The 24,969-nt window shown below is 37.2% G+C and overlaps 1 protein-coding gene across 1 annotated transcript in view; it reads right to left on the bottom strand.

Moving 5' to 3' along the window:
* Window positions 1-502: 502 nt before the first annotated feature.
* Window positions 503-24,969, bottom strand: part of HMGCLL1 (3-hydroxy-3-methylglutaryl-CoA lyase like 1) — a 251,607-nt gene continuing 227,140 nt past the window's right edge. Inside the window, 4 exon segments of the mRNA XM_021000506.2 lie at window positions 503-6,731; window positions 8,717-8,984; window positions 15,372-15,403; window positions 15,406-15,496. Of these exon segments, the coding sequence (XP_020856165.2) occupies window positions 8,883-8,984; window positions 15,372-15,403; window positions 15,406-15,496 (225 nt within the window). The 3' untranslated portion in view covers window positions 503-6,731; window positions 8,717-8,882.

The following is a 24,969-nucleotide window of genomic DNA, read 5'->3' as shown; positions in this document are numbered from 1 at the left end:
AGAGAGATAATTTATGACCTCTGTGGATACAGGCACAGTGTGCCTGATCAAAAAAAAATTCTTAATTTGTCCACGTCTTTCTATGGACCCAGAATCTCCTTCAGCCTCATTTGTATGATATCAGGCAAAGGATGGTATACTGGCCAACTGCTGGATCTGGTTTCATCCTTAATTATTCCTAAAGCCTAAACATAGCCTCCTAAACTATAGACATTTGGAAGGGCAGGTAATTCAGGTACTAAAACATGAGAAAATTCAGATTTTGATTATAACTTTGCTCTTCTTTGACTACTGCAATCCATATATCAGAAGTTCCCAAACTGTATGAAGGGAATGAACAGAATGCAGATTTCTCACCCCTCTTTGACTCACTGCATCCAGCCAGAAAAAAACCAAAACAAAACAACAAAAAAAGCTGGGAACCTCATTATATAAGACCACTCAGTGTATTGTCAGTGTCTACGCCATTCACAATATTTAAGAAAAAAGTCTTTAGTTTGTTTTTATTTTTATTGTTTTTATTTATAAGTCAAAGAAAAAAGAAAGAACTCACAACAAACATCTTGGAATATAATGCCATATACCAAGGAACAGCCCTTGTACAGAGCCTCATTCATTGACGGACATAAACAAAGCTGAGCCATCATCAGACATCCACTCTTGTAGCTCAGCAGCATGTGGCTTAACTACTTCCTCAATATGCTATCAGTTGTTGCTTTCCATCATCACTCTACCAGCAGCTGTCCACAATTCCCAGAAGGTACTTCTTTGCTGGAGATTCCTCCTTCGGTTTTCTTTTCTATGCAATGTAATTCTACATGTCTAGTGACATTCTTCAAGTACAAGTCTGATTATGTTATTCCCCTACTCAAGAGGCTTCAGTGGCTCCCTAGGAATTTATAGAGCAATTACAAAATCTTCTGTTTTGCCCTTCATAACCAGGCCGCTTCCCAGTCTCCTTACATTTTACTCCCCTACTCAAATTGTAAGATCTAGCTTCACTGATCTTATTGTGCTTACTCGCTGTTCCTTAAATAGGCCATGCAATCTCCAGGCTCTGCCTTTTCACTAGCTGTCCTTCAAGCCTGGCATACTCTCTCCCCTCACTTCTACCTCCTAGCATCTCCCTGATTTCTTTCAAAATTTAACTCAAACCATACTTTCTGCAAGAATAGTTTTTTCCTGGCCTCCCACCACTGCTAGTGACTTCCCTTTGATATTACCCTCTGCTTATAATGGAAATATCTTGTATGAATGTTTTTTTCCTTACTGTTTCCCCCATTAGAGTGTGAGATCCTTGAGGGAAGGAATTATGTTTCATATTTTTTTTTAACTTTCTTTGTGCCAGGCACATAGTAAGCATTTAAGGTTTATTGAGATTTGGTTCTCAACTCAACTCCCATTCACATTTTCAGTTCTATTAGCCATTATTTCCCTCCATATAATCTTCAGTTGAGCCAAAGTAGCCTTCTTGCTATTCCTCCTTAAGCTTTCACAGAACATGTCTTTAGGGTGTACAACACGGACACTTAAAAATGAATGCTTAATTATGTAAGGCACAACATTTACTCTTGAAATTTTAAAAACAAACCTAAATTTTGATTGTCTATTCTTTATATTAACTGAATTTTATTTTGAAAATACGAACATCACAAAGGGAAGCTTTCATACAAATCCTTAACTCTACCCTTAACTACAGGGTTGGTTTTTTTTTTTTAGCCTTATGTATTTATTTGGTGAACAACTAGATAGAACCTTCTAACCTACTCTTGTATTTTGCTATGAAAGGCTAGAGACAGAGTTTAAGATCTGGTGACCAGAGGAATATCTTTTTTTAATTTAAAATGTTAACTTAGTTTGCCCTCCTTTAGGAGACTGGTAAAAGCCCAAAGTCAGAAAACTGGGCTGAGTACTGAGAAGCAAACAGGCAATTGGAAACAAAGTTGGGGGGAGGAGATTTCTAATTGGTTTTTTTCTTGATGTGGCTGCAGCCTGCTGAAGTCCCTGTTAGTTTGAAGGTTTCCTTGGAAGCCTGAAGGAGGATAAATAGCCTGCTTAACTAGGACAGAGGGCTAAACCTGGAAAATGGCTGTAAAGGGACTTTCACACATGTATGGTGATAGTGCTTTGGGGGTGTGTGGTAATTCACTAGCATAGCATGAAGAGCTTGGGTCATATTGGAATGCAGAACAATACAGCTCAAAATGCATGGCTTATAGGTGAACCAAGACAACGGGGAAGGAATATGTCTAGGGATGACTCCAAGTCATTGTCAATAGAGCCTAGGGATGTGTGTGTGTGTGTGTGTGTGTGTGTGTGTGTGTGTGTGAGAGAGAGAGAGAGAGAGAGAGAGAGAGACAGACAGACAGACAGACATAGACAGAGACAGAAAGAGACAGAGACAGACAGACACACACACACACACACACACAGGGGGAGGCGTATCATCATACTAGTATAATATGACATGGTGTCCTTTTGGAGAACATGAATTTTGAATAGAGATAGAGTAGGGGCTGATTCTATTGTCCTTAGAATATAGTAAATGGAGCTTTAGGGAGCTCTAGTCAGCTCAGAGAAGCATCCAATAAGATGAAGATATGACTCTATATCACTGGTGCTAAAGAAAAAAGTTACTTGAGACTGACATACAATCAACCTATAACCTGCAGTCAAGGAAAAATCAATCAATAGACATTTATTAAACACCTACTATGTGTCAGTCAATGTGTGAAGTGTAAGGGATACAAAAAGAGACAAAAAATATTCCTCGCTCTCAAAGAACGTTCAGTCTACTGGAGGAGACAACATGCAAACAAATACATGTAAAGCAAGCTATATAGAGATATAGAGGATAAATAGGAAACAGTTAAAAGAGGGAAAGTACTGAAATTAAGAGGTTTTAGGGAAGGCTTCCTGCAGGAGGTGGGATTTTAATTGGGACTTAAGGAAGTCAGAGAGGTCAGGACTAGGAGCAGAGGAGGGACAGAATTCCAGACATGGGGGAAAGTCAGAAGAAATGTCCAGGGCCAAGAGATGGCATGTCTTATTTGTGAAACAATTAGGAGGCCAGGGTCCCAGGAATGAAGGTCATGTTGGGAAAGAAGGTGTAAGAAGACTGAAAAGGTAATGAAGAGCTTTGAATGCCAAACAGAATGTTTTGTGTTTGTTCCTGGAGAAAGTCATTGAAATTTACATAATAATGGAGTGACAGGATCAGACTTGCATTTTAGGAAAATTACTTTAGTGATTGAATGGAGAATGGATTAGAGTGGAGAGCTATTTAAGTCAGGCAGACCTATCAGCAGGCTATTATGGTAATCAAGGCATAAGGTGATGAAGGCCTACACTAGAGTGGTGGCAGTGTCAGAGGACACTATTTAAGAGATGTTTCAAAGGTGAAATATGCAGGCATTGTCAACTGATTGGATGAGAGTGGGGAGATAGCAAGGATTCTAGGATGACTCTTAGGTTGCAAGTCTGAAGGACTGGGAAGATGGTATCGCCCTCTATAGTAATGCAGAAAGTAGGAACAGGGGGAAGGTTTAAGGGAAGCTCTGTTTTGAACATATTGAGTTTAAGATGTCTATTGGATATCTAACGTGAGACATCTGAAAGGCAGTGAGAGATGCAGGACTGGAAGTCAACAGAGATATTGGAGCAGGACAGGTAGATTTGAAAAGCATCAGCATAGAAACAGCTAGGTGGCACAGTGAATAGAGTTCTGACCTTGGAGTCAGGAGGAACTGAGTTCAAATCCAGCCTCAGACACTTAACACTTACTAGCTGTGAAACCCTGGGCAAGGCACTTAACCCTGGATCACCTCACCAAAAAGAAAAAGAAAAGAAAAGCATCAGCGTACAGTGGGTAATTAAATCCATGAGACCTGTTGAGATCACTATGTGAAATAGCATAGAAGGAGAAGAGAAGAAGGCCCAGAAAAGAACCCTGAGGGACACTTTTGGTTAGGGTATGATCTGGAGGAGGATCCAGCAGAAGACAGAAGAATGGTCAGATAAGTAGGAGGAGAACTAGAAGAGAATGGTGTCCCAAAAACCTAGAGAGAAAAGTGTTTTAAAGATGAGAGAGTGATCAACAGTATCAAAAGCTGCAGAGAGGTCAAGGAAAATGAGGACCAAGAAAAGGCAATTGTATTTAGCAACTAAGAGATCATTAGTAACTGTTCTTTCCCAGTTCATGCACTATCTTAAAGTTGAGTGTTTTATGATTTATTAGGCTGTCCTGACTACAAGATTTTGTAGGAAGGGAGAAAAAGCAGGTGTCAAGAGAAGGCAACAAGCACTCTTTCTATTCTTACACCAAAGGTATACCATAGATCAGGATGAATTATACCTTCAACTTCCACAGATGTATCTTACTTATAACCTTTCCCAGTACCAGTAATTTCTAGTTGTAATACCCTGCCTCCTCATTCAATTTGTATAGCAATCCGTGTGGCCTCTTTGTTTCCTTAAAATAGGATACCTTGTTAACACAAATGGTGGTAGTAATTTGGATAGTCAGGGAACACAATTCTATCCTTTTGAATGAATGAATGAATGAAAAAAACCTGTATCAAATACTTTGTTCTAACCATTGAAGACAAAAAGAAACAAGTAAGATACACTCTTCTCAGGAGGATCTCACATTCTAACAGGGTAAGTCAACATATATGGGAAAGTTCAGCTGTAAGTCAGATCAATAGATCTCACTGATTCCCAAGGTACTAATTAAATTTCTAATTTGAGTTCTCTCTCTCTCTCTCTCTCTCTCTCTCTCTCTCTCTCTCTCTCTCTCTCTCTCTCTCTGTTTCTCTCTCTGCCTCTGTCTGTCTCTATCTGTCTGTGTGTGTGGTTTTCCTCTACATTTTCAATTGTTTATCAAGCAATTATTATGCCAAAATCACTGTGCTAAATATAAAAAGAGATACAAAGAAAAACAACGCATAACATCTGCCCTCAAGGGGCTTACTGATCACTAAGGAGCTCCTGAGTCAACAAAGTGACCGGGTAGCCAGAGAAGTGAACTAAGGCTTTCTTAAGTTAGGAGGCACTGTTTCCAGAGTTATTACTATAATTAACCTACTGTATTTGATCCTAGTCAGACCTCATCTATATGATTATTCAGTTCATGGTGCAAAGTTTTATGAGGGATATTAACACACTGAAACACATCCAGGGGAGGGTAATCATGATGATAAGAAGATTGAAAACCATGTCATGTGAGAATTGGTTGAAAGAATTAGAGATGTTAGCTTGGGGAAAGAAGACAACTGAGTATATGATCAATCATGCACTTAGTTGGTATAATGGGAAGAGAGCTAACTGGGACAGAAAGACCTGAGTTAAAATTCTACTCCAGATACTCAGGAACTGTTGAATAGTGGACCAATCACCTAAACTTTCTGAGCATCAGTCTCCTTACTTGTGAATAGCACTCCTATCTCACAGTGTTGTTATGAGAATCAAAAGAAATAGGGGCAGCTAGGTGGCGCAGTGGATAGAGCAGCAGCCCTGGATTCAGGAGGACCTGAGTTCAAAGCCGGCCTCAGACACATAACACTTACTAGCTGTGTGACCTTGGGCAAGTCACTTAACCCCATTGCCTAACCAAAAAGAGAGAGAGAGAGAGAGAGAGAGAGAGAGAGAGAGAGAGAGAGAGAGAGAGAATCAAAAGAAATAAAGGCAGCTAGGTGGCACAGTGGATACACTGCTGGACTTGTAGTTAAGAAAACCTGAGTATACAATCCTGCCTCAGATGCCTATAAGCTGTATAATCTTGGGCAAGTCATTCAAACTTCTCTGAGCCACAGTTTCCTGGTCGATAATAATAGCTCTAATCCATAGGGTTGTTATGCTCAATGATAGCATGATAGCTAAATGAAAGCTGTCATGATCATAACCATCACTCTGTAAATCTTAAAGAACTATGAAAACATTCTTTGTTACAGCTCTCTAGAATGGGGAGAGAAATGATACATGGGGAAATTTGAAGATGAAAAAGAAAACACCATATGGCAATAAAATCACATTTTAAAGTAATAATTATGTACAGATAATTAAAATAGTAATAAAGGATAGGCATTTATTTAAAGCACTATATATACATGTATATTAATTATTATTATTATTAATCACCTACTATGTTCTAGGCATTATCTCTGGTTCTAGTGATATAAAGGCGAAAGCAAGACAGTCTTTGCCCTCAAGGAGCTTACATTCTAATAAAGGGACACAACACATATATGGAATTGGTAGCCAGGGAATGGCATTTTAGTCTAGGCAGTCACAGAGGTTGTGAGAAGAATTGTAAGGCAATAGTTAGGCTTGTCTTTTCCTGTAGCAAAAGTAGTATTGATTTAATTGTTATTCTGGACAAAGAGCAAGAGAATGGCAAGCCAGGTAGTAGAGACAGGCTGAAGAGGAGGGGAAGGAGAATGGAGGTGTCCATGCAGTGTTAGTGCAGATCACAAGGTTGTTCACACTGGGAAAGCCTTAGTGTCTTGGTGCGTAGTTAGATGAGAAGTGAAGCAGACAATATTTTATAAGATTTTTGGTTTTTATCTAGTAGCACAGAGGATAGAGTTCTGATGTGTAGTCAGGAAAATATGACTTCATATACTTACTAGCTATATGACCCTGAATAAGTCACTTCAAGTCTTACACTTGAGCAGCATTAATTTCCTCATCTGTAAAATGGGAAGAAGAATAGCATCTGTCTCCCAGGGTTACTGTGAGAATAAAATGAGATACCCTTTGTAAATTCTCAAGTGCTACGTAAATGCTAAATATGTTATTAGCAATACATCTAACGTTTTGTGCATCAGAGGAGTGCTCTCTGTTCTATGTTTCACACCAACAGACAATGCAGGGAACTCAGCGGCTTCCATTGGTGATAGAGAAGACCAGAATTTCAAAGAGAAGCAATAGATTATAGGGGGAAGAGCTCTACATGTGCAGTCTAAAAACCTGGGTTTAAGTCATGGGCTTCCCTTTCCTCCTCTACATATTGAAATATTTGGACTTGGTGATTTCTAACATTAAATTTAATTCATAAAGCATTGATTAAGGACCTTATTTATGTTAGGCACTATGCAAGGAGCCAGGGATATCAAGATGGAAACTAGTTTCTTCGAATTGAAAATCTTAGGAACTTTGTTCCTTCACTGGACATAGTACATTCTTTCCTATTTATCCAGAGGCTCATGTGACATTAGTATTTCCTGATGAATATAAAGGTTTTATTTTGGTTTAAGAGTTAAGTAACAAGGGATACCAGGGCAGAACATGCATAGTTATACATTTGGGGACTAGGGAAATGGGAAAGAAAATATCCTTGACATCATCAATCAGTGTTTTTTTTTTTCAATGAAAGAAGGAAACTGAGCTTACCATTTTGGGTGACAAAGCAGGTTTGGGGTAGAAGTGTCTGCTTCCTTCACTACTGTTCTCCTACCAGGTGAGATAAGGCCTTTCTCTGCTAGCTATTTTGGTTCTGCCAATTCCCAGCATGTTTCATTATGAAATTTATTATTCATGCTACTGTTATTAAACCTGCCTTAGTTACAATCAGCACCATTCCTTCTTGCCTTGATTTTCAAAAAAATATATTTTAAGAGAGTTGATGAATATTAACAGAAAGCCCAGAATGTTCATTTTCATATGTGAACCAATATTTAATTTATTCAAAAGATAATATCATTAGGTATTATTGGAGAAGCCTATACAAATAAGAGAACTGACATTTCAGAGTGAAATATTACATTTTCTGCACATGATTTGCATAGGTTACTGAAATGTTATTCTTAACATGGTATTTCTCATTGCCCTTCTCTGATGCACTGACCTGGAACATTTCAGTAAGGATTTTCTACGTGACAATTTTTCCAACTGGAGTTTACGATAAGCCAGAATTTCATCAATTTAACATTGGGCACAGTACTAAAAAGTAGGTAAACTGTTTGTATGATGATTTAGCTTAACTATAGAATGAGGAAGAATGGCATTGTCCATGCATTGAAGATTGTCCTTAATAGCATTGCAATTACAATTAGAGTAACAAGGGAAATATGGAAACTGGAAAAAATGTGAAAATAGGATGTGCTAAAAGTACAGCCAGAATCATTCTCTTTTATGATATGAAGTAAATGGGATGGAAATCCTATCTCCTATTTCTTTATTGTTGAGTAAGAGCCCATTGGTTTGTACTGCAGCTGATGAAAAGAGAAGTATGGTGAACTGGATGCATGTAACAAATATGGGAGGTCCTAATATGTTCCCAGGATATGGCATGTTGCCATTGACCACAGCCTCTTGGAACAAGATAAAGTCATTCAAATAGTTAACAGATGTTAACTATAGTTGAAATACAAAAGTCTTATTGCTAAAATTACTTAGGGTCACATTGAGATTTGGCTCTTCATTCACAACTTAACTGCCTTGGCAAACAGAAAGTTGAGATCCAGGAGCAAAATGTATAATATCAGGGCCACACACTATGTGGAATCTCATAAACTACTGAAAATATGTACGCTGTGTTGAACCAACTTGATTAAGTATTAACCAAGTATTCAATATTGGGGAAATCTGCAGTCAATTTTCAAGTGAATTTAAAAAGTTATTTCTGTCGCAGCAATATATGACATTCTCTCTCTAAGTTCTAATATGTTTATACACTGAATTGTTTTATTATTTATCCACAAATCCTTCAATTTACCTGGTATCCATGCTATGCTTTGAGTCAACAATCTTCTTTTTAAGAGCCCACTTCCACTTCTGCCTATCACTTCATATTTCCAAATAAAGTGATGGTAATGTTATTCAGATGAGATCTATGCAGGTGAGACTGAGCTTCGAAATTTCACAACCCAGCTTCATTCATGTCAAACATTGAACGAGGCCTGTGCTACTTTAGAATTTGTTGTCTTATTTATAGCTTTACAAATAAAGTTCCCAGCTTCCATCACTTTGTAAAGATTCACTCCCTGGTCAATGGAAAAATGAGAAAGAAGAAAAGGGAGAAATGAGATAATGAAATGTTATTAGTAATGTTGCTAGCTAAAATTTAAATAGAGCTTTAAGGTTTGCAAAGTCTTTTATAAATATCTAATTTTACCATCACAACAACTGTGGCAGGTTGGTGCTACTTTTATTCCCACTTTACAGATGAAAAAATTAAGGTAAACAGAGGGTAAATGGCTTGCCTAGGGTCACCACCCATTTGCTAGTAAGTATCTGAGGCCAGAATAGAATTCAGATCTTCCTGATTCAAGGTCCAGCAGTCTATCTACTATGCCACTTAGTTATCTCTACTATTTCTACTTGGTTCAATAATCATCCAGGGCTAAATTCATCATTCTACACCTAAATCCTTCACATTTAATTCTCCTCATGGAACACAGTATTGGCATTTTGACTTGTTCTCCTTAACAGTATTAATAGTAACAATTTACCTTTATATAACATTTTAAGGCAATATAGTATAGTTAATATGGAGCTAGATTCAGTTTCAAGAGTACTTAGGTTTGAATCCTGCCTCAAACACTTAAAAGCTGTGTCAACCTGTCAAAGTACTTCTCCTCTCTGACCTCAGTTTCCCAAATGGTAAAGTGGGGACAACAGTCCTCAAGGGGATGTTGTAAAGATCAAATAAGGTATTATCAGGTATTAACAAATGTTTTCAAAATATATTTTATCTGCATTATCTCACTTGATAGTCACAATAATCCCATGAAATAGGTATATTATTGTCTCTCTTTTAAAGATGAAGACACTGGATCAGAGTAAAGTGACTTGCCAAAGTTGACCCACTTAGTAAGTGTTTGAACTGGAATTCTATCCTGTATCTTCCTGGGTTTAAGTCTATCCCCCTCATCATCGAGGCCTACAAACGATCATGAGGGCTATAAATCCTAAATATGTTTTTTTTTAATTAAAACATAGTCTATAATCTTACCCATGTGGAAAGTCATGGGGCAGCCACAATATAAACATTACATACACTGATGAACTAGATGAAAGGCACAACACACTTAGAAGAGTCACAAAGAAAGACAACTCTTGAGTGATCAAGGATTGAAGCAGCTTCCAGATGAGGACACATGAAAACATAAGAACTCTTTCCTTTTGCAAGATACAGACTTAAAGAAAAAACAAAGCTTTAAGGCAATAATTTTTTAGGTCAAAAAGAAATTATATAAATAATTCATGTGTCAGCTTTTAGAAATTCTTCAATGATATTTTAAATTAAAAAGAAAATTGAGCTAAAATAGTTATAGATATGCTCAATGAAAGTTTAGAGCAGAGGTTCTTAATATTTTTGCATGTGTCATGGCCTTCTTTATCAATCCAGTGAAAACTTTGGACCCCTTCTCAGAATAATATTTTTTAAATACATAAAATAAATGACAGGATCATGAAGGAAACCAACCATATAAAAATAGTTATCAAAATATACATTAAAATTTTTTGTGGGCCTCAAATTGTGAACTCATGGTTTAGAGGCAGTACATTGTAGCTAATAGAGTTCTTAGCTAATAGAGGTCTTAGAATTACAAGAAGTTGAATCTGAATCTGACACATAATGGCTCTGTGATCATAGAAAAGTCACTTAAGCATTCAGGTTCTTGGTAACTTTCTAAAGCTATACATTACAGACAGAATGGTAATCTGCAACTATGAAGAGAGTTTCCACACCAGGAATTCCAAAACCTGACAAAATCAATAAAAAATATTTAGTTAAATTTATTGATAACAGAACACTAAGGGGTTTTTAAGGATGAACTTGGCATGATATCACTGGTCTGGATTAGCTAGTACTTAACCCTCGTGTAGTATATAGTATGTATGTCCCATTGTCTCAATTAAAAGTGGGGTTAGAAATCACAGCTTTGAGAAGTGAGGAGGGGACAAGCATTTATTAGTACCTACTATGTTCCAGACATTGTGCTAAGTACTTTACAATATTATTTCTTTTGATCCTCATAACCACCCTCAGATATAGGTGCTATTATTTATCCCCCTTCCACAGATAAGGAAATACAGGTTAAGCAATTTGTCTAGGGTCACCCAGATAGCCTCTAAGGTTGGATTTAAAGACTTACTAAGCTAGGAGACCCTGGGCAAATCAACTGCAAATTGGCAATAACACCTCCTATGGTTGCTGTGAGGATCAAATGAGATAATATTTACAAAGCACTTAGCATAGTGCCAGAGATATGGTAGGTCCTTAGTAAATGTTCTTTTTTTCTTTCTTCCTTTTGCTTAAAACTAGCTTTATTTGGTTCTTCTTTGTAGTTATGGAATACACTCATGGTTTGCATGCTAACACCTTCTTTTACAAATATAATTTTGCATATGTCCCGATGCGTTGCAAAACAGTGGTGACATTTTCAGAAATTTACACGTGTGTGTGTGTGTGTGTGTTAAATGGCACAGTGAATACAGTGCTGGGGCTGAAGTCAGGAAGACCTGGGTTCAAATCTGACCTCAGACACTTACTATCTGTGACCCTGTGCAAGTCACTTAATCCTGTTTGCCTCAGTTTTCTCATTTGTAAAATGAGCTAGAAAAGGAAATGGTAAACCACTCCAGTAGCTTTGACAAGAAAACACCAAATGGGGTTGTAAAGAGTCACACACAACTGAAAAAACTGAACAACATATGTGAGCACATACACACATGTGTATACACTATATATGCATCTATATACACATACATGCACATAATGTGTGTATATACATACATATACAAACATACACACAGACATATATAGATACATATATAGATACACATACACACACACATATACCCATACACACACACACACGCACGTGTGTGTGTGTGTGTGTGTGTGTGTGTGTGTATGGGTATATGTGTGTGTATACACCATATTCCTTTTTAACTGGTTTTTGCTATGCAAACTTCTTGGAAGTTTTTGAGTTTTGAGGACTTTGAGTTCCCCTCTTTTTTTTTTTATAAAACAAAGCCATTAAAACATTTTTAAAAATCCACTACATGTAAATGGATTTCATAATTGCTATTTCTTGTACACTATTCTAAGAACCAATAGTTACTTCAGGTTGGCTCTTATTTCAGGAAACCCCAGTGTGTCACAGAAATGTCCTCAGGTGCCTTCTCTGTTGCCCAGGGTACATTCTAGTTTGAATTCTCTCATAGAGTTAAAAGGAAATTTTGTGTGATTGGCTACATGTGCCAACCAAAAGTTCTTAATTATCTTCCAACAAGTGCTCACAGGAGACTTTTAAAGCTTCATCAACCATCAAATCCTCTCATCACCTCCTCAGAATTCCATTTGTAACAGTCATTTAAGTTGGATTGTTGAAATACATGCAAAGAAAGGAGTTTCATTTCAGCAGCTTTTTACCCTTTTGTAGGACTTAAAATGTCAAGCAGAACAAATTTTAAACTGTCATTATTTTGCTTCTCAGTGCAATAGCCTAATTTTTTTTAACCAAGCTTTCCTTTAGGTCTTCCATCTCTTACACATGAAAAATATTATTGCAATACTTTATAAAACAGAGTCTATACTTAAAGCTAGAGAAGGTCATGATGGCCTGTACACTAAGGGAAGATTCAGGTCTTCTCAGATCCAAGAGATTCAGTCATATCGCAAAATTCAGAGTTGAATGGGACCTTAATGAACAGAGTTCTTTTTTATTTTACAGATAAAGAAACTGAGGCCAAGTTAAATGATTTGACAAGTTCACAGTGCAGAGCCAAGTTTTGAACCCTGGCCTGCTGGGTTGAAATTCAATGCTCAGGTCACTACACTGTGACTGACTTCTCTTGCTGTATGGTCATAACTGTTTACCTTATTTTTTTTTCTCCTGAAATCAATTTAATATGCACTTTTCCTTGTAGGAAGCTAAATTGCTCTCTTTCTAGAGTACCATATGTAGTAAGTGTAGATAGATACAACCCAAGTCATTTTGAGATATAGTGTGGTCCCATGGAATGACCACTGCTTTTAAAGTCAAAAGATCTGGACTAAAATCTAGCCTCTGTCACTTACTACCTGTGTGACAGTGAGGAAGTCATTTTTATTCTCTGGGTCTCAGTTTCCTCATCTTTAAAAAGAAGAAGTTGGGCTAGATGACCTCTAAAGTCTCTTCCAGCTCTAAATCTAAATTGCAGAGCAATAAAGTGGAAAGACAGTTGAGAGCATCTGGGCTACTATCCCAGATCTGCCACTTACTACCTGTGTGAACAGGGGTTTGGCTCTTATCCTCTCTAGGCCTTAGATTCTTCATCAATAAGGCAGGGAGGAAGGGGAAGGGAATAAGCATTTTTATAGCACCTACTAGGTGCCAGTCCCTGTGCTGAGCCTTTTACAAATATTATCTCTTTTGATCCTTACAACAACCCTGCAAAGTGGGTGCTGCTATTATCCCCTTTTTACAGTTGAGGAAACTGAGACAAACCAAGGTTAAAAGACTTGGCCAGAGTCTTCACAGCTAGTAAATGTCTGAGGCCAGATTTGAATTCAGGTCTTCCTAATTCCAGGTCCAGTGCTCTACCTACTGTACCACCTAGCTGCTTCTTGGGCAAAGAGAAGTTAAGTGACTTACCCAAAGTTACACAGTTAGTGTCTGAGACCAGATTTGAACTCGGGTCTTCTTGACTGTAGGCTCAATTCTCTATCCATTATGCCATCTAGCTGTCTTTAAATGAAAGTGTTAAATCTTATGATTCCTAACGTTCCTTTTATCTTTAAATCTAAATTTCTGATACTTAACAAGTTCCAACTGTGTATTACATATTACAGCCAAAAAATTGCTGTTTATACTCACTCTGAGCCAACAAGGCCCAAACTATGACTAAGTGAGGCTTGGGTTGGGACCTATTGTTGCCCAATCAATGAGAGCTAGAGTGATTTGGGTTTAAGGCACCGTCCTTAAGAAAGAAATCTATAACATAAACACCAAGATATCTTGGAAAATCCTAGGGATTCAACAAATATATTAAGAATAGCTTCAGCAAAATTGCAGGCTAAAAAATCAGCCCTCAAAAATCAACAACATTTCTCTAGAAATAATAATTTAAAAATCTAAGAAGCAACAGAAACCCTGAGGGTTTTCCCCTCCCAAACTGATTTTTTTAACTATGTATAAGAGGCCATTCTTTCCCTCATTTCTTACCTAGTCTTAATCACTGAATGGGCATTGCCTTAGTGAGACTGAGACCTGTGAAAGACCTTAACTTAAAAAAGCCAAGGTCTCCCACTGCATCCAGGGCCATCTCCAATCATCCTGATCTATATCTTGTCACTGGATGCAGATGGCTCTGGAGGAAAGAGTAAGGCTGGTGACTTTGCACAGCCCTCCCTCACTTAAATCCAATTCACTTACAAGTCATGGCATCACCTTCCTGATGTCATAGTCCTCCATGAGAACAAAGGACAAACAACAACAACAACAACAACAACAAAAGGTTAGGGCATTTAAATGGTTTTGCACCAATATCTAATAAACCTTTTACTTTTTAACAGTCTATTTAAAAAAAAAAGCTAAATCACAGAATTACTCTGAACCTTAATTCCCTTGTTTATAAATCAAGAATAATAATATCTGTATTATCAATCTCTTGAAGTTATCATGAGTATCAATCAGACCAAGTGAAATACTGGATATAATGTGGAAACTGAAAATTTTGTCCTCTAACAGAATGTGGTCTCCTTAAAGACAGAAACTCTCGTTTGCCTCTTTTTGTATCCCCAGAGCTTGGCACAATGCCTGGCACATAGCAAGCACTTAATAAATGTTTATTGATTGATTTCATTTCTGTTTTTATATCCCCACTGCCTAGCTAGTACCGTGTCTGACTCTTGATAAATGCATAGTGAATTCATTTTGATGTATGGGGTTAGGGAGGATTCATCTAGACCTATGATTTCATTGGTTCAGTAATTCCCCATTAGGAAATGACCCCCACTGAGGCAGATCAGCAACTTTCCTACAACTTCAGATTTTTACAGAGTAGTCTGTGGAACTAAGTTTTAAATGACTAGTCTATGATCACTTGGCCAGTGTATCTCAGAGGTAAGACTCAAATTCCTCTTATTTTCCATACTCTGGAGCTGAATCTCTATCCACTATGCTATGCTGCCTCTTAAACTGAAGTATAAAATACTGCAACAAATGTAAGGTATTATTGTTTTCAGTGACTGAGCTGCAGCAATATTGTTATTTTAAAACTATCTCTGATACTGGATTTTCATCTCTGAATTTCAGCACACTGCAGGAGTGAAATAAAACCTTGACCTTAGAATGAGTTTTCAGTTCTTACAAATCTTCTGATCTGGAGCTTCATGGAATACATGAATATTATTTGAATGCATTAGAATGACTTACTGTATTGAGTCCCAGACCATTCAGCATATATACAAATCCTCTGTTGCTACATTCCCAGAAGCACCTTTCGCATAAGGACAACCACCTAATCCAGACACAGCCGAGTCCACAACATTGATTCCCATCTGGAAAGCAAACAAACAAAAGCAATGGATGTTTTTTTTTCTCAATTAGCAGCACAGAGTGACAAAAATTTTCATTGGATTTTTGTAGGTAAGCAAATGATCAGTTCTTCCACAAATACGTGTCTTACAAGTCTAATGCCAGAATGACCTCACTTTAACCCTGACTTTTGTCTGTCTACTGAAGTTGGAGAAGTGATTACAGGAGGGTCTACCTAAAGCTACCAGAACTCCTATCTCATACAAAATGTAAGTTCATAGAGGCCAAAGACTGTGTTGTTTCTGAATTTCTATCTACAGCACCCAGCATAGTGACCTACACATTTTTGACCATTCTTGTGATTTCATAAGCATACGTAATTCCTGGTGAGGAACTCCCTCTCGGCCAATGCAGATCAGCCCCAGATCTGCAATTTATAATCTTACTGCACCCTGAGAGCACTGAGAAACTATGTGACTTCCTGCGGGCCACATAGCCTATATGTGTCAAAAGTAGGGCTATGCCAGCAGAGGGTAGGTCTGGCATCAACCGCACAAGAAACATTTTTAGTTTGGGCCTGGTGGTTTGCTATATTTGGCATCCCAAAAGTCTTAGTGTAGTTTTAAGTTTCAATAACTTAAGACGTACAGAATGCTGTGTAGAGTTTTTGCAATCTTCAGAAGTTTTAATTTAAGTTTTAATATCTTTCAACTTCCCCTGGAACAATCTGTACACCTTTTATCTGAGGATCAGATGTTTGGAGAGGCTTATTAGACAGATTTAGGTTCACCATAAGAGGATGACTTTTTCTGCCATAATAATTTGTGAAAACCTTTTTTTATAGACATGGATAAGTTATTAATTCAGTGGAAATTGTTTAAATCAATAAAAGGAAAGGTGATGAAGCCCACTGTGCTTTGGGGTGGGGATACAAAGAAGTAGGAAACCTGAACCTTGAGCGCAGGAGCAAAGTATTTTTTTTACAAAGATAATATTTGCATTATATTTAAAGATTTTGCTGGTAAAAAACCTGCTTTACATGTCAGAATTAGGACAAATCAGCAATCTCTGGAGTGGCCAGGGAAGGTTTGATGAATGAAATAGAACAAGGGCTTGGTCCTAAATGTTGGATAAAGTTTCTACAAGTGGCAAGATGGCTTGAGAAGATAAGGTACAGGATAGATATCCTAGCTGTCTTCACATATCTGAAAGGCTGTCATATGGAAAAAGGAGAGATTATTCTTGCTCTGTTTAGTCCTACAGGACAGAATCGGGAGAAAAGGGTAAAAGTTGCAATGGCAGAAAAACATTTTCACAATTAAAGCAATCCCCAAGTGGAATGGGTGGCCCTCAGAAGGACTTGGTTTTCTCCTCCATCAGGCATTCAAACTGAAACTGAATGACTCCTTGTCAGGTATATTATATTGGAAACCTGAGGAATGGGGGTTCAGTAAAGTACTTCTGTGGGACATGATATTTGAGTTGAGGTTTGAGGGAATGCAGAGATTCTAAAATGCTGAGATGAGGAAGGAGATGTTTGAAGTCATAGAGGATAGCTTTTGCAAAGGAACAGAGATGGGGGATGGACTATAGTACATGGGGAAAAGTAAGTATACCAGTTTGGATGGACCACAAAGTGCATGAAGGAAAGGAATGTGTAACAAGTCTGGGAAGGTGGCCTGGAATCATATTGAAGATTCTAAAATGCCAACTGGAGGAGTTCCTAGATGTACCTTTTGGCATTAGGTAGGTACTAGAGTTTCTAGAGCAGACATAGTTAGAGCTGTGCTTAACAAACATCACTTTGGCAGCTGGGTAGAGCCCTGATGATTGGAAAGTATGAACTGGCAGAGGCAAAATTTCAGTGTCATGAGTCTAAGGTGGCACTAAGAGAATCTTAGATTTTGTTAACTCAAGACCATGTATCCCTTGTTGTTCCAAGATGTCCAAAGTGAAGAAGTATAAGAAAGATGAGCTTTTGTGGAGAGTGGTAGAGGTAACAATCAGAGATGAGGTTATCATCTTTTAGAAATGGTGCAATCAATATTAAACGTGCCTGCAAATCCATTGTTTAGGATTAATTCAGTGTGCTTTAGGGGGAGACTCAAGTATATAAGAATGTGAGACACCTGATACTGGTCCCTGTGAATAGAGAAGGCTCCCAATAGGGAGCAGTAAGAACACAGAGGGGCAGGCTTCAGGGGGAATTTGCCTGTGGTTTGGCTGCCAAGAGAAGTCAGCTGGTAGCTTCTTATTCTAATTCATTATTATCACCAACCAGGTGATAAACTCAGCCACTTCTAGGCTGCTGGAATGCAAGTATTGTCAACACCCTTTGAACTCTGGAACCCTAAAGCAAAAACATCCCCCTAACAAGTTCCAGCTCTACAGAAGAGTGGTCCACTAAGTATTATGTACTCGTCTCTTTCCAATGAGGCTTCACAGGATTTTACAATGAAGTGTCCAAAGTGAAAATGCTATAAGAAGGTAAAGCAGACCTGTTGTGAATTGATCAAGATATAGGGATATACTGCTTAAAGTTTTGGGTTCAATTGTCCTCTGCTAAATCAGCTAAAGGCAAGACTTGAAAAGCTTTTGTACAAAGATAAAAACAAGGTCAGAACAGCAGCCTATGGAGGGACCTGGTATGTTCTAAAATGAATGTTTTGGAAATTACTTCTCCCTATTAACTCTGATTATGTTCCCACTGAGGCCTTGGACTTGGAAAATCCTTCAAGGGACCCAAAGTCTTCTAGTGGGCAAAACAAGTGAAATAGGGATGGAGAAATTTGTCTTCAGCACCATTAGTCTCACTATGGTCCTAACTATATTCCTTATTCCTTTGGCTATCCTGTGCCATTGTGCCTCTCTTCATGCCATTTTTTTTTCTCTTTTTTCCTTTGGGGGAAAAAAAAAACCTGGGGCAGCTAGGTGGTACAGTGGATAGAGCACAGGCCAAGAAGTCAGGAGGACCTGAATTCAAATCCAGCCTTACACCAAACACTTGACACTTACTAGCTGTGTGACCCTGGGAAAGTCACTTAATCCCAATTGCCTAAAAAACAAACAAACAAACAAAAAAAAACACCGAACCGTAACAAACTCATTCAGGCTCAGACACAAATTACCAATAACTGTTTAATGTGATAGCCCTAAAAGGGCTACTTGCTTTGAGCAGGGATAAAAACCTAAAGCCAATGGCAGGGCGAAAGAATCCTAACAGAATATTAGGTATCATAGTAGGGACAGAGGTAAGGGACTTTATATTCAGCAAGGCTTTCTGAGGCCCCTGAAATCACTCCTCAGAGGTACAGACATTGATTTAAGCAGACTAGCCTTGCCTGAAGGACCTGACACACTCTCTCCTTAGGGAGCCAAAAGATGAAGCCTTTATCCCTTTCAGTTTCCCCTTCTCTTAGTGAAACGCTGAGTCTTAGGTGTGGGTCGGCTTTTATCCTTAGCTCCATCCCCCAGAGTATCACTAGATTTCTGGGCAATGTTTCAAAAGACTTGGAAACATTTGGACAGGAAGGATTTAAATGGACAAGAGTCAGTAGCCCCAGAGTGATACATCTGGGTCAGCACGAGATTACTTCAACAGCATTCAGCAGGTAGACTATGAGCATTTTTGTTGTTGTTGTTGTGTTTTTGTTCCCCCTCTTCCCCACACCAGACGTCAGAAGACAGGTTAGCCCTATGAATTATCCATTGCCCCTGGCCAGATCTCTCCTTACTAAGAACTTGGTTGACCTAGGAGAGGAGCAGTCTTTATCTCAGCTGGCCTTCTGTAGGTCAGCTTAGCTATGGGTTGAAAGGGGCCAACCACTTCTCTCTCAACAGTAGAAACATATTTACCTTTGCTTGTCACAGAGGCCAAAGTGAAGTGTTTTCCACTGTCTTCTATGTCATACTCATGTGAGACTCATAAAATGAGACAAATTGGAGCTCAAAACATTCCACATGTCCTCTTTATTATTTGATTCTTTGCAAGAGTCTCGAATCCCTAAAGTCTAAGACTAAGTGAAATCACTGGCAGAATGACCTAGTAGTTAAAGAAGCCATCTCAGAGTCCTGAGTCTGATTTTTATCTATTACTGACACAACCTGGCTGGGTGAACCCTTCCCCTCTCCCATCCACTTATCCTCTCAATATTGTCAGTCATCTCTCTAAAGCTATAAATTGAGGAGAACATACCATGCCAACCCTCACTGGTAGTAAAAGTTCCTCTCTGGGAGCTCATTACACCATTACCCTGACAAAATCCCGGATCTGTTAAAAAAAAAAAAGTCTTGTGTCACTGACTAGAAGAGATTAGAACAGCTAAATGGTTCATTTCTATTATTTGCCACTGTGTGAGAGCATATCTGAGCGATGGTTAATACCTTCTTTTCTATGGGTTTTTGTCCTACTTTTATAAATTTGTTCAAGTATAGACTGTTACTGCCATTGATAAGCAAGTTGTTTTTCAAGAATACTAGCTCAAATTTACATGATCTCAGGTCTCCAGAGGTGCAAAATACGAAACTCTTTTAAAATTCCCTTTCATAAAATATTACTTATAACTTTAGTATTCATCTATTCTGCTAAGTAATTGAATTCTATCTTCTACCAACAGAAACTCTGCAGAAAACGGTGTTATCTGCAGCCTTATGAAGCTTGCCCTCTGACATCAACATGATGGTTTAGGAGTTTGAAAAGGAGGAATGAAAAGAAGAAAAAGGTATTATCTCTTTTCTCCCCACCCCACATTCTTGGTTCTCCCCCCTCTTCTTAGAAATTACATTTCACTGTGGAAGTGAATGTTGAAATCTAAAAATAAAAAAAGAGAAATTATATTTCACTTCTGCTCATTATGAATCAGAAAAATAAAACAAAACAAACAAAAAACCAAAAAACAACCACCCCCACACACAAAAAAATCCCTGAAACACCTGCTTTGGAAGACTCTTTTTTTTTCCTCTGTAAGAACTATTCACTTTGAAAGGAAAGATTACTAGCAATTTTACTTTTTAGTGTGTTTCCTACCATTCATTCAAAGGATGGGATTCGGATCAGTGATTTCATTGGTGTTGAAAACTCCCAGGTGAGGAATCCGCCTGTACTAGTATAGGTTGCTACCTTTTCTGCAAGTTGGCCTCTTAAGGAGTTGCCTAGCACTGAGAGGTTAAATATTTTGCCTAGAGTCACATAGTACTATTAATGACAATAAAACAGTGTTTGAAAGACATTTCTTTTTTCTCTTCATGAAACGAACCCCTTTTAGTGGAACCACAGGTAGCAAGGAAAGATGTCACTGCCATAAGAGCACCTGTAGGCAAAGATAACATACAAATGGTTACTTTGAGTGGGACCTACTCCTGTCTTGAAACTAGTAATCCCTGCATTGACATTTAAACTAAATAGGTCTTGACAGAACCATAAGATGGCACTGTTGCACCAAAAGATGCTCTGGTTCACATTGCCCTTTTAGAAGAAATCATGACATTTAGCAATAAGAAAAATGAGAAACTACTGTGTTGCAACTGAAGAAGATAATCATCTACAGAAACATAACATAAAATCAGTTACAATGTTTTCCTTTAAGGAAAAAGACTTCCACAGACCATACAGGATGCCAAAGAATTAGGGAAACAGCTTAAAGGGGATTCAGGTGTCATCTAGTTCAACCAAAACTTAAACAGGAATAGATTCAGCAGCATCCCTGAAAACATGGTATTCCAACCTTTATTTGAAAAGGTCCCCTGACAGAAGCATCCCATTCCATTTCTGGAAACTCAGCCTTATTTGTTACGACATTTTCCCTTATTTCTTATTTGAAAAGTTCATCCATTGTTCCAAGTTCTGTCCATTAGGACCAACTAGAACAATTTTAATGTGTCTTTCACACATATTCCCTAGAATGGGGAGGCAGAAGACCTTGGTTTAAACCCTGATTTTACTGCTTACTAGCTATGTAACTGTTGGTAATTCTTCACCTGTAAAACTCAACTTCTTCCTCAGTAATTTGAGGGGGTAGACTAGATAATAACTAGTATCCCTTCCAGCCCTAACTTCTATTAGTCTATGAAATATTTTCAAATAATTATAAATTATTGTCTACCACTACCTCACCTGACCCCCAAATCTTCTCTAGCCTAGGCCAAATATCATTTGTGCTTTCCAATGATTCCAATCAATTACATTTAATTTAAAAACTCGCATTGTTTTCAATTATTCAAAACATCACCCTAGCTACCCTCTTTTGGATACACTCCAGTTTGCCAATGTCCTTCTGAAAATGTTGTGCTTAGAAATAAACTCAATACTCCAGATGTGCTGTAATTCTGGACAGTATAGTATTTTTTTTTGGTACTCTATTTCTATGAATGTAGGCTAAGATTGTGTTACATTTTGGGGGGCTACTATGTCACATTTTGACTCAAATTGGCCTGAAGTACACTAAAAATAATGTTTTATTTGTGTGTGCCTTTTTTAAAAAATCATGTCTCCCTATAATGAATTTGTGCAGTTTTTTAAGGTTAAGTGTAGGATTTAAAATTCATTCCAATTAAATTTCTTTGTCTTAGATCTTTGCCATCAATCTAGACTGTCAGTATCTTTTTCAGGGGGGATCTTTCTTCTGTCAGCTAGTATGTTAGCTGTTCTCTGTACTATGTCATCTATAAATCTGATAGGAAATGCATATATACCTTCATTTTGTTAGAGACAGAAATATTTAACAGGACTAGATGAGGTATAGACTCTTGGGGCATTCTTTCCAGGTTTACATTTATCCACTATTCTTTAGATCCAACTGAGCACAGTTATGAAACCATGTGGCTATAGAATCATCTAGCTGACATTTCTCCTTCTTTTCCATGAGTATACCTTGAGAAACTTTGGCAAATATTTGCTAATTTTAATGCAGGCATATTATATTTATAGCATTCTCTAAACAAAAAAGAAAATTATATTAACCTGGTATATGATGCTTCTTCCCTTTAAAAATAATAATGTAATATATAATAAGTATAATTACAATTATTGTTATTTCACAGAACAGAGAAATTAGTTGTGCAAGATGATATGGTGATGGGAATAAAATTTGGGTTAGTGCATGATTATTGAAGAGAAATACTTCAGACAAAGTATGCTAGATTTCTGGCTAAATATTTCCTAATTGAAAAGATTTATATAATATATCCAATAGGAAAAAAAAGATAATTAAGATGGCTAAGTCATCTATTGTGGAAGAATTAAATAAATATTTTAATTCAAATAGTATCATTAGAATTTGAAAAGGCATCATTGTTCTGACACTGAACAGTAGTTTATTGATACCCAATTATGAGTAATCCTCACTATAATCCTGTTATGCACAAAAAAGCCATAACAAAGTGAATAATAAACATTTCCTTCTCCAAGATACTAACTCCCATAACTCTTAATTATCAACTTGCCTCCACATTCTCCTCTTCTTTCAAGACATGGCAATGTCTATGGGCAATAACTGGCAGAGATGTTGAGTTTAGTTGATTTTGGCCATTGTTCTAGATGAATGCACTTATAAAATGGTGCATTAGAAAAGGCACAAAATTTGGAAACAATAGATAGGGGTTCAAACATTCACTCTGTTACTTATTAACTATATGGTTATGGAGAAGATATTTAACTTTTCTAGCCCTGTGTTTCTTCTATAAAGTAATGAGTTTGAACTCAATATCTAAGTTCCATGCCATTTGTAAATTCTATGATCTTATGAAATTCATTGTGTGTACTCCAGATGAATTATTAAGGTGACTGAAGTTGTCAGACTTATGATGCATGTGTCTTAAGACATACAGGTTCTTTGCACACAGTAACATCAATATTGTAAGAATGATCAAATATGAAAGACTTAGTTACTCTACTCAATTTAACAATCCAAGACAATCCAGAGTCCACGATGAAAAATACTATCTACCTCCAGAGAGAGATCTGATGAACTCTGAGTACTAATTGAAGCATATTTTTTCACTTTCTTTATATTTCTTGTTTTCAAATTTTTTTGAAACAGGGCTAATACGAAAATATATTTTGCCTGATTTCACATGTATAATTGATATATTGCTTTCTTTTCAGTGGGTGGAGGAGGGACAGGTGGGAGGGAGAGAATTTAGAACTCAATTTAAAAAAATTGCATGTTTGAAATAAATAAATGTTTATTTTAAAAACCCAAGAAAAAGTCATGTAGATGTTCTCAATGAAATTAGGAAGGGGAGAGGAGATATCATAAGGGTAAGATCATAGAAATTAAAACTTGCGGAAGTAAGTGGGAAGTTGGGAGAGGGGAGGGGCAGGAAGAGAATGCTAAGGATTAGGGAAATGGGAAAAAGAAAAAAAATGATCAAAGATAATAAGGCCATTAATACAGTCTTTGAGTCATTAGTGGTTGAAAATGGTCTGTGGAAATATCCTTTTTTACTTCCATTTTTATGAAGATTAAATATGTGGTATTTTTGAATGTCTTTTACTTTAGAATATGAGTGAATATCACCCAATAGAATTGGTACATTTATCTTTTCAAGTTGAATTTATTTAAAGAAAAAAAATATAACATTGCTTATTTAAAAATAGTTTTGTTTAGTCCACATAGGATCAGAGGTCTAGCTGGGTTACTATGGATAGAGATGGGTTTCATCCAATTCTTCTCACCCAATGTTATCTCTAATATTTATAAAGTATGAATAGATGAAAGTTATAGAAAATAAATACACTATGAAGATGAAAAAGACACAGGTTTTAGTGCTGTAATTAAATACAATTTATAACAGTGTGACTTACAGCATACCAATTTAGATACAGAATCATGATTGTGTTTCATGGTAAGAATGCTTTAGCAGTAAGCAATTACTGTAAATGACCAATATTGATTTTGTACAACAAGCCTTTTCCCACTGTTATCTAAAGGGCTGGAAGAAATAAAAACCTTGCCTAAAAGATTGTTCCAACATGCTTTTTTTTAACTCTGATGTGTATAACAAAGAAGAAAGAGCATTGGAACTGGAGTTAGGAGAGACTTGAGCTCCAACCTCGGTTCTAACACTTGCTAACTACATTATTCAAGTCCTTTGACTTAGCAAATTATTTAACCTATCTGCTCCTCAGTTTTCTCATCTGTAAAGTGACAATAATTGCTTGCACACTGCCAGGTAAGATGAGAAAATAACTTGGTAACCCTTTAGACCTATGGATAGGGGAAGAATGTGTGAACAAACAATAAATAGAGAGGATCACAGATGGATAATTTCAATTACGCAAAATTTAAACCTTTTTTTATACAAAGAAAATCAAGGGAGCTAAAATTAGAAGAGATGTAGATAAATTAAAAAAATATTTGAAATAAGTTTCTGTGAAAGGCATCATTTCATTTATTCATATATCACATTTATATATGTGTATATATGTATATGTATGTATATATGTGCATATGACAAAGAGAAGAGAGAAAGAGGAAATGAGGAAAGGGAGGGAAGC

Source organism: Phascolarctos cinereus, unplaced genomic scaffold (genome assembly GCF_003287225.1).
Source record: "Phascolarctos cinereus isolate Bilbo 61053 unplaced genomic scaffold, phaCin_HiC Scaffold_5;HRSCAF=322, whole genome shotgun sequence".
In the NCBI taxonomy this organism is placed as follows: Eukaryota; Metazoa; Chordata; class Mammalia; order Diprotodontia; family Phascolarctidae; genus Phascolarctos; species Phascolarctos cinereus.
This window is presented reverse-complemented; position numbering and strand designations above follow the sequence as displayed.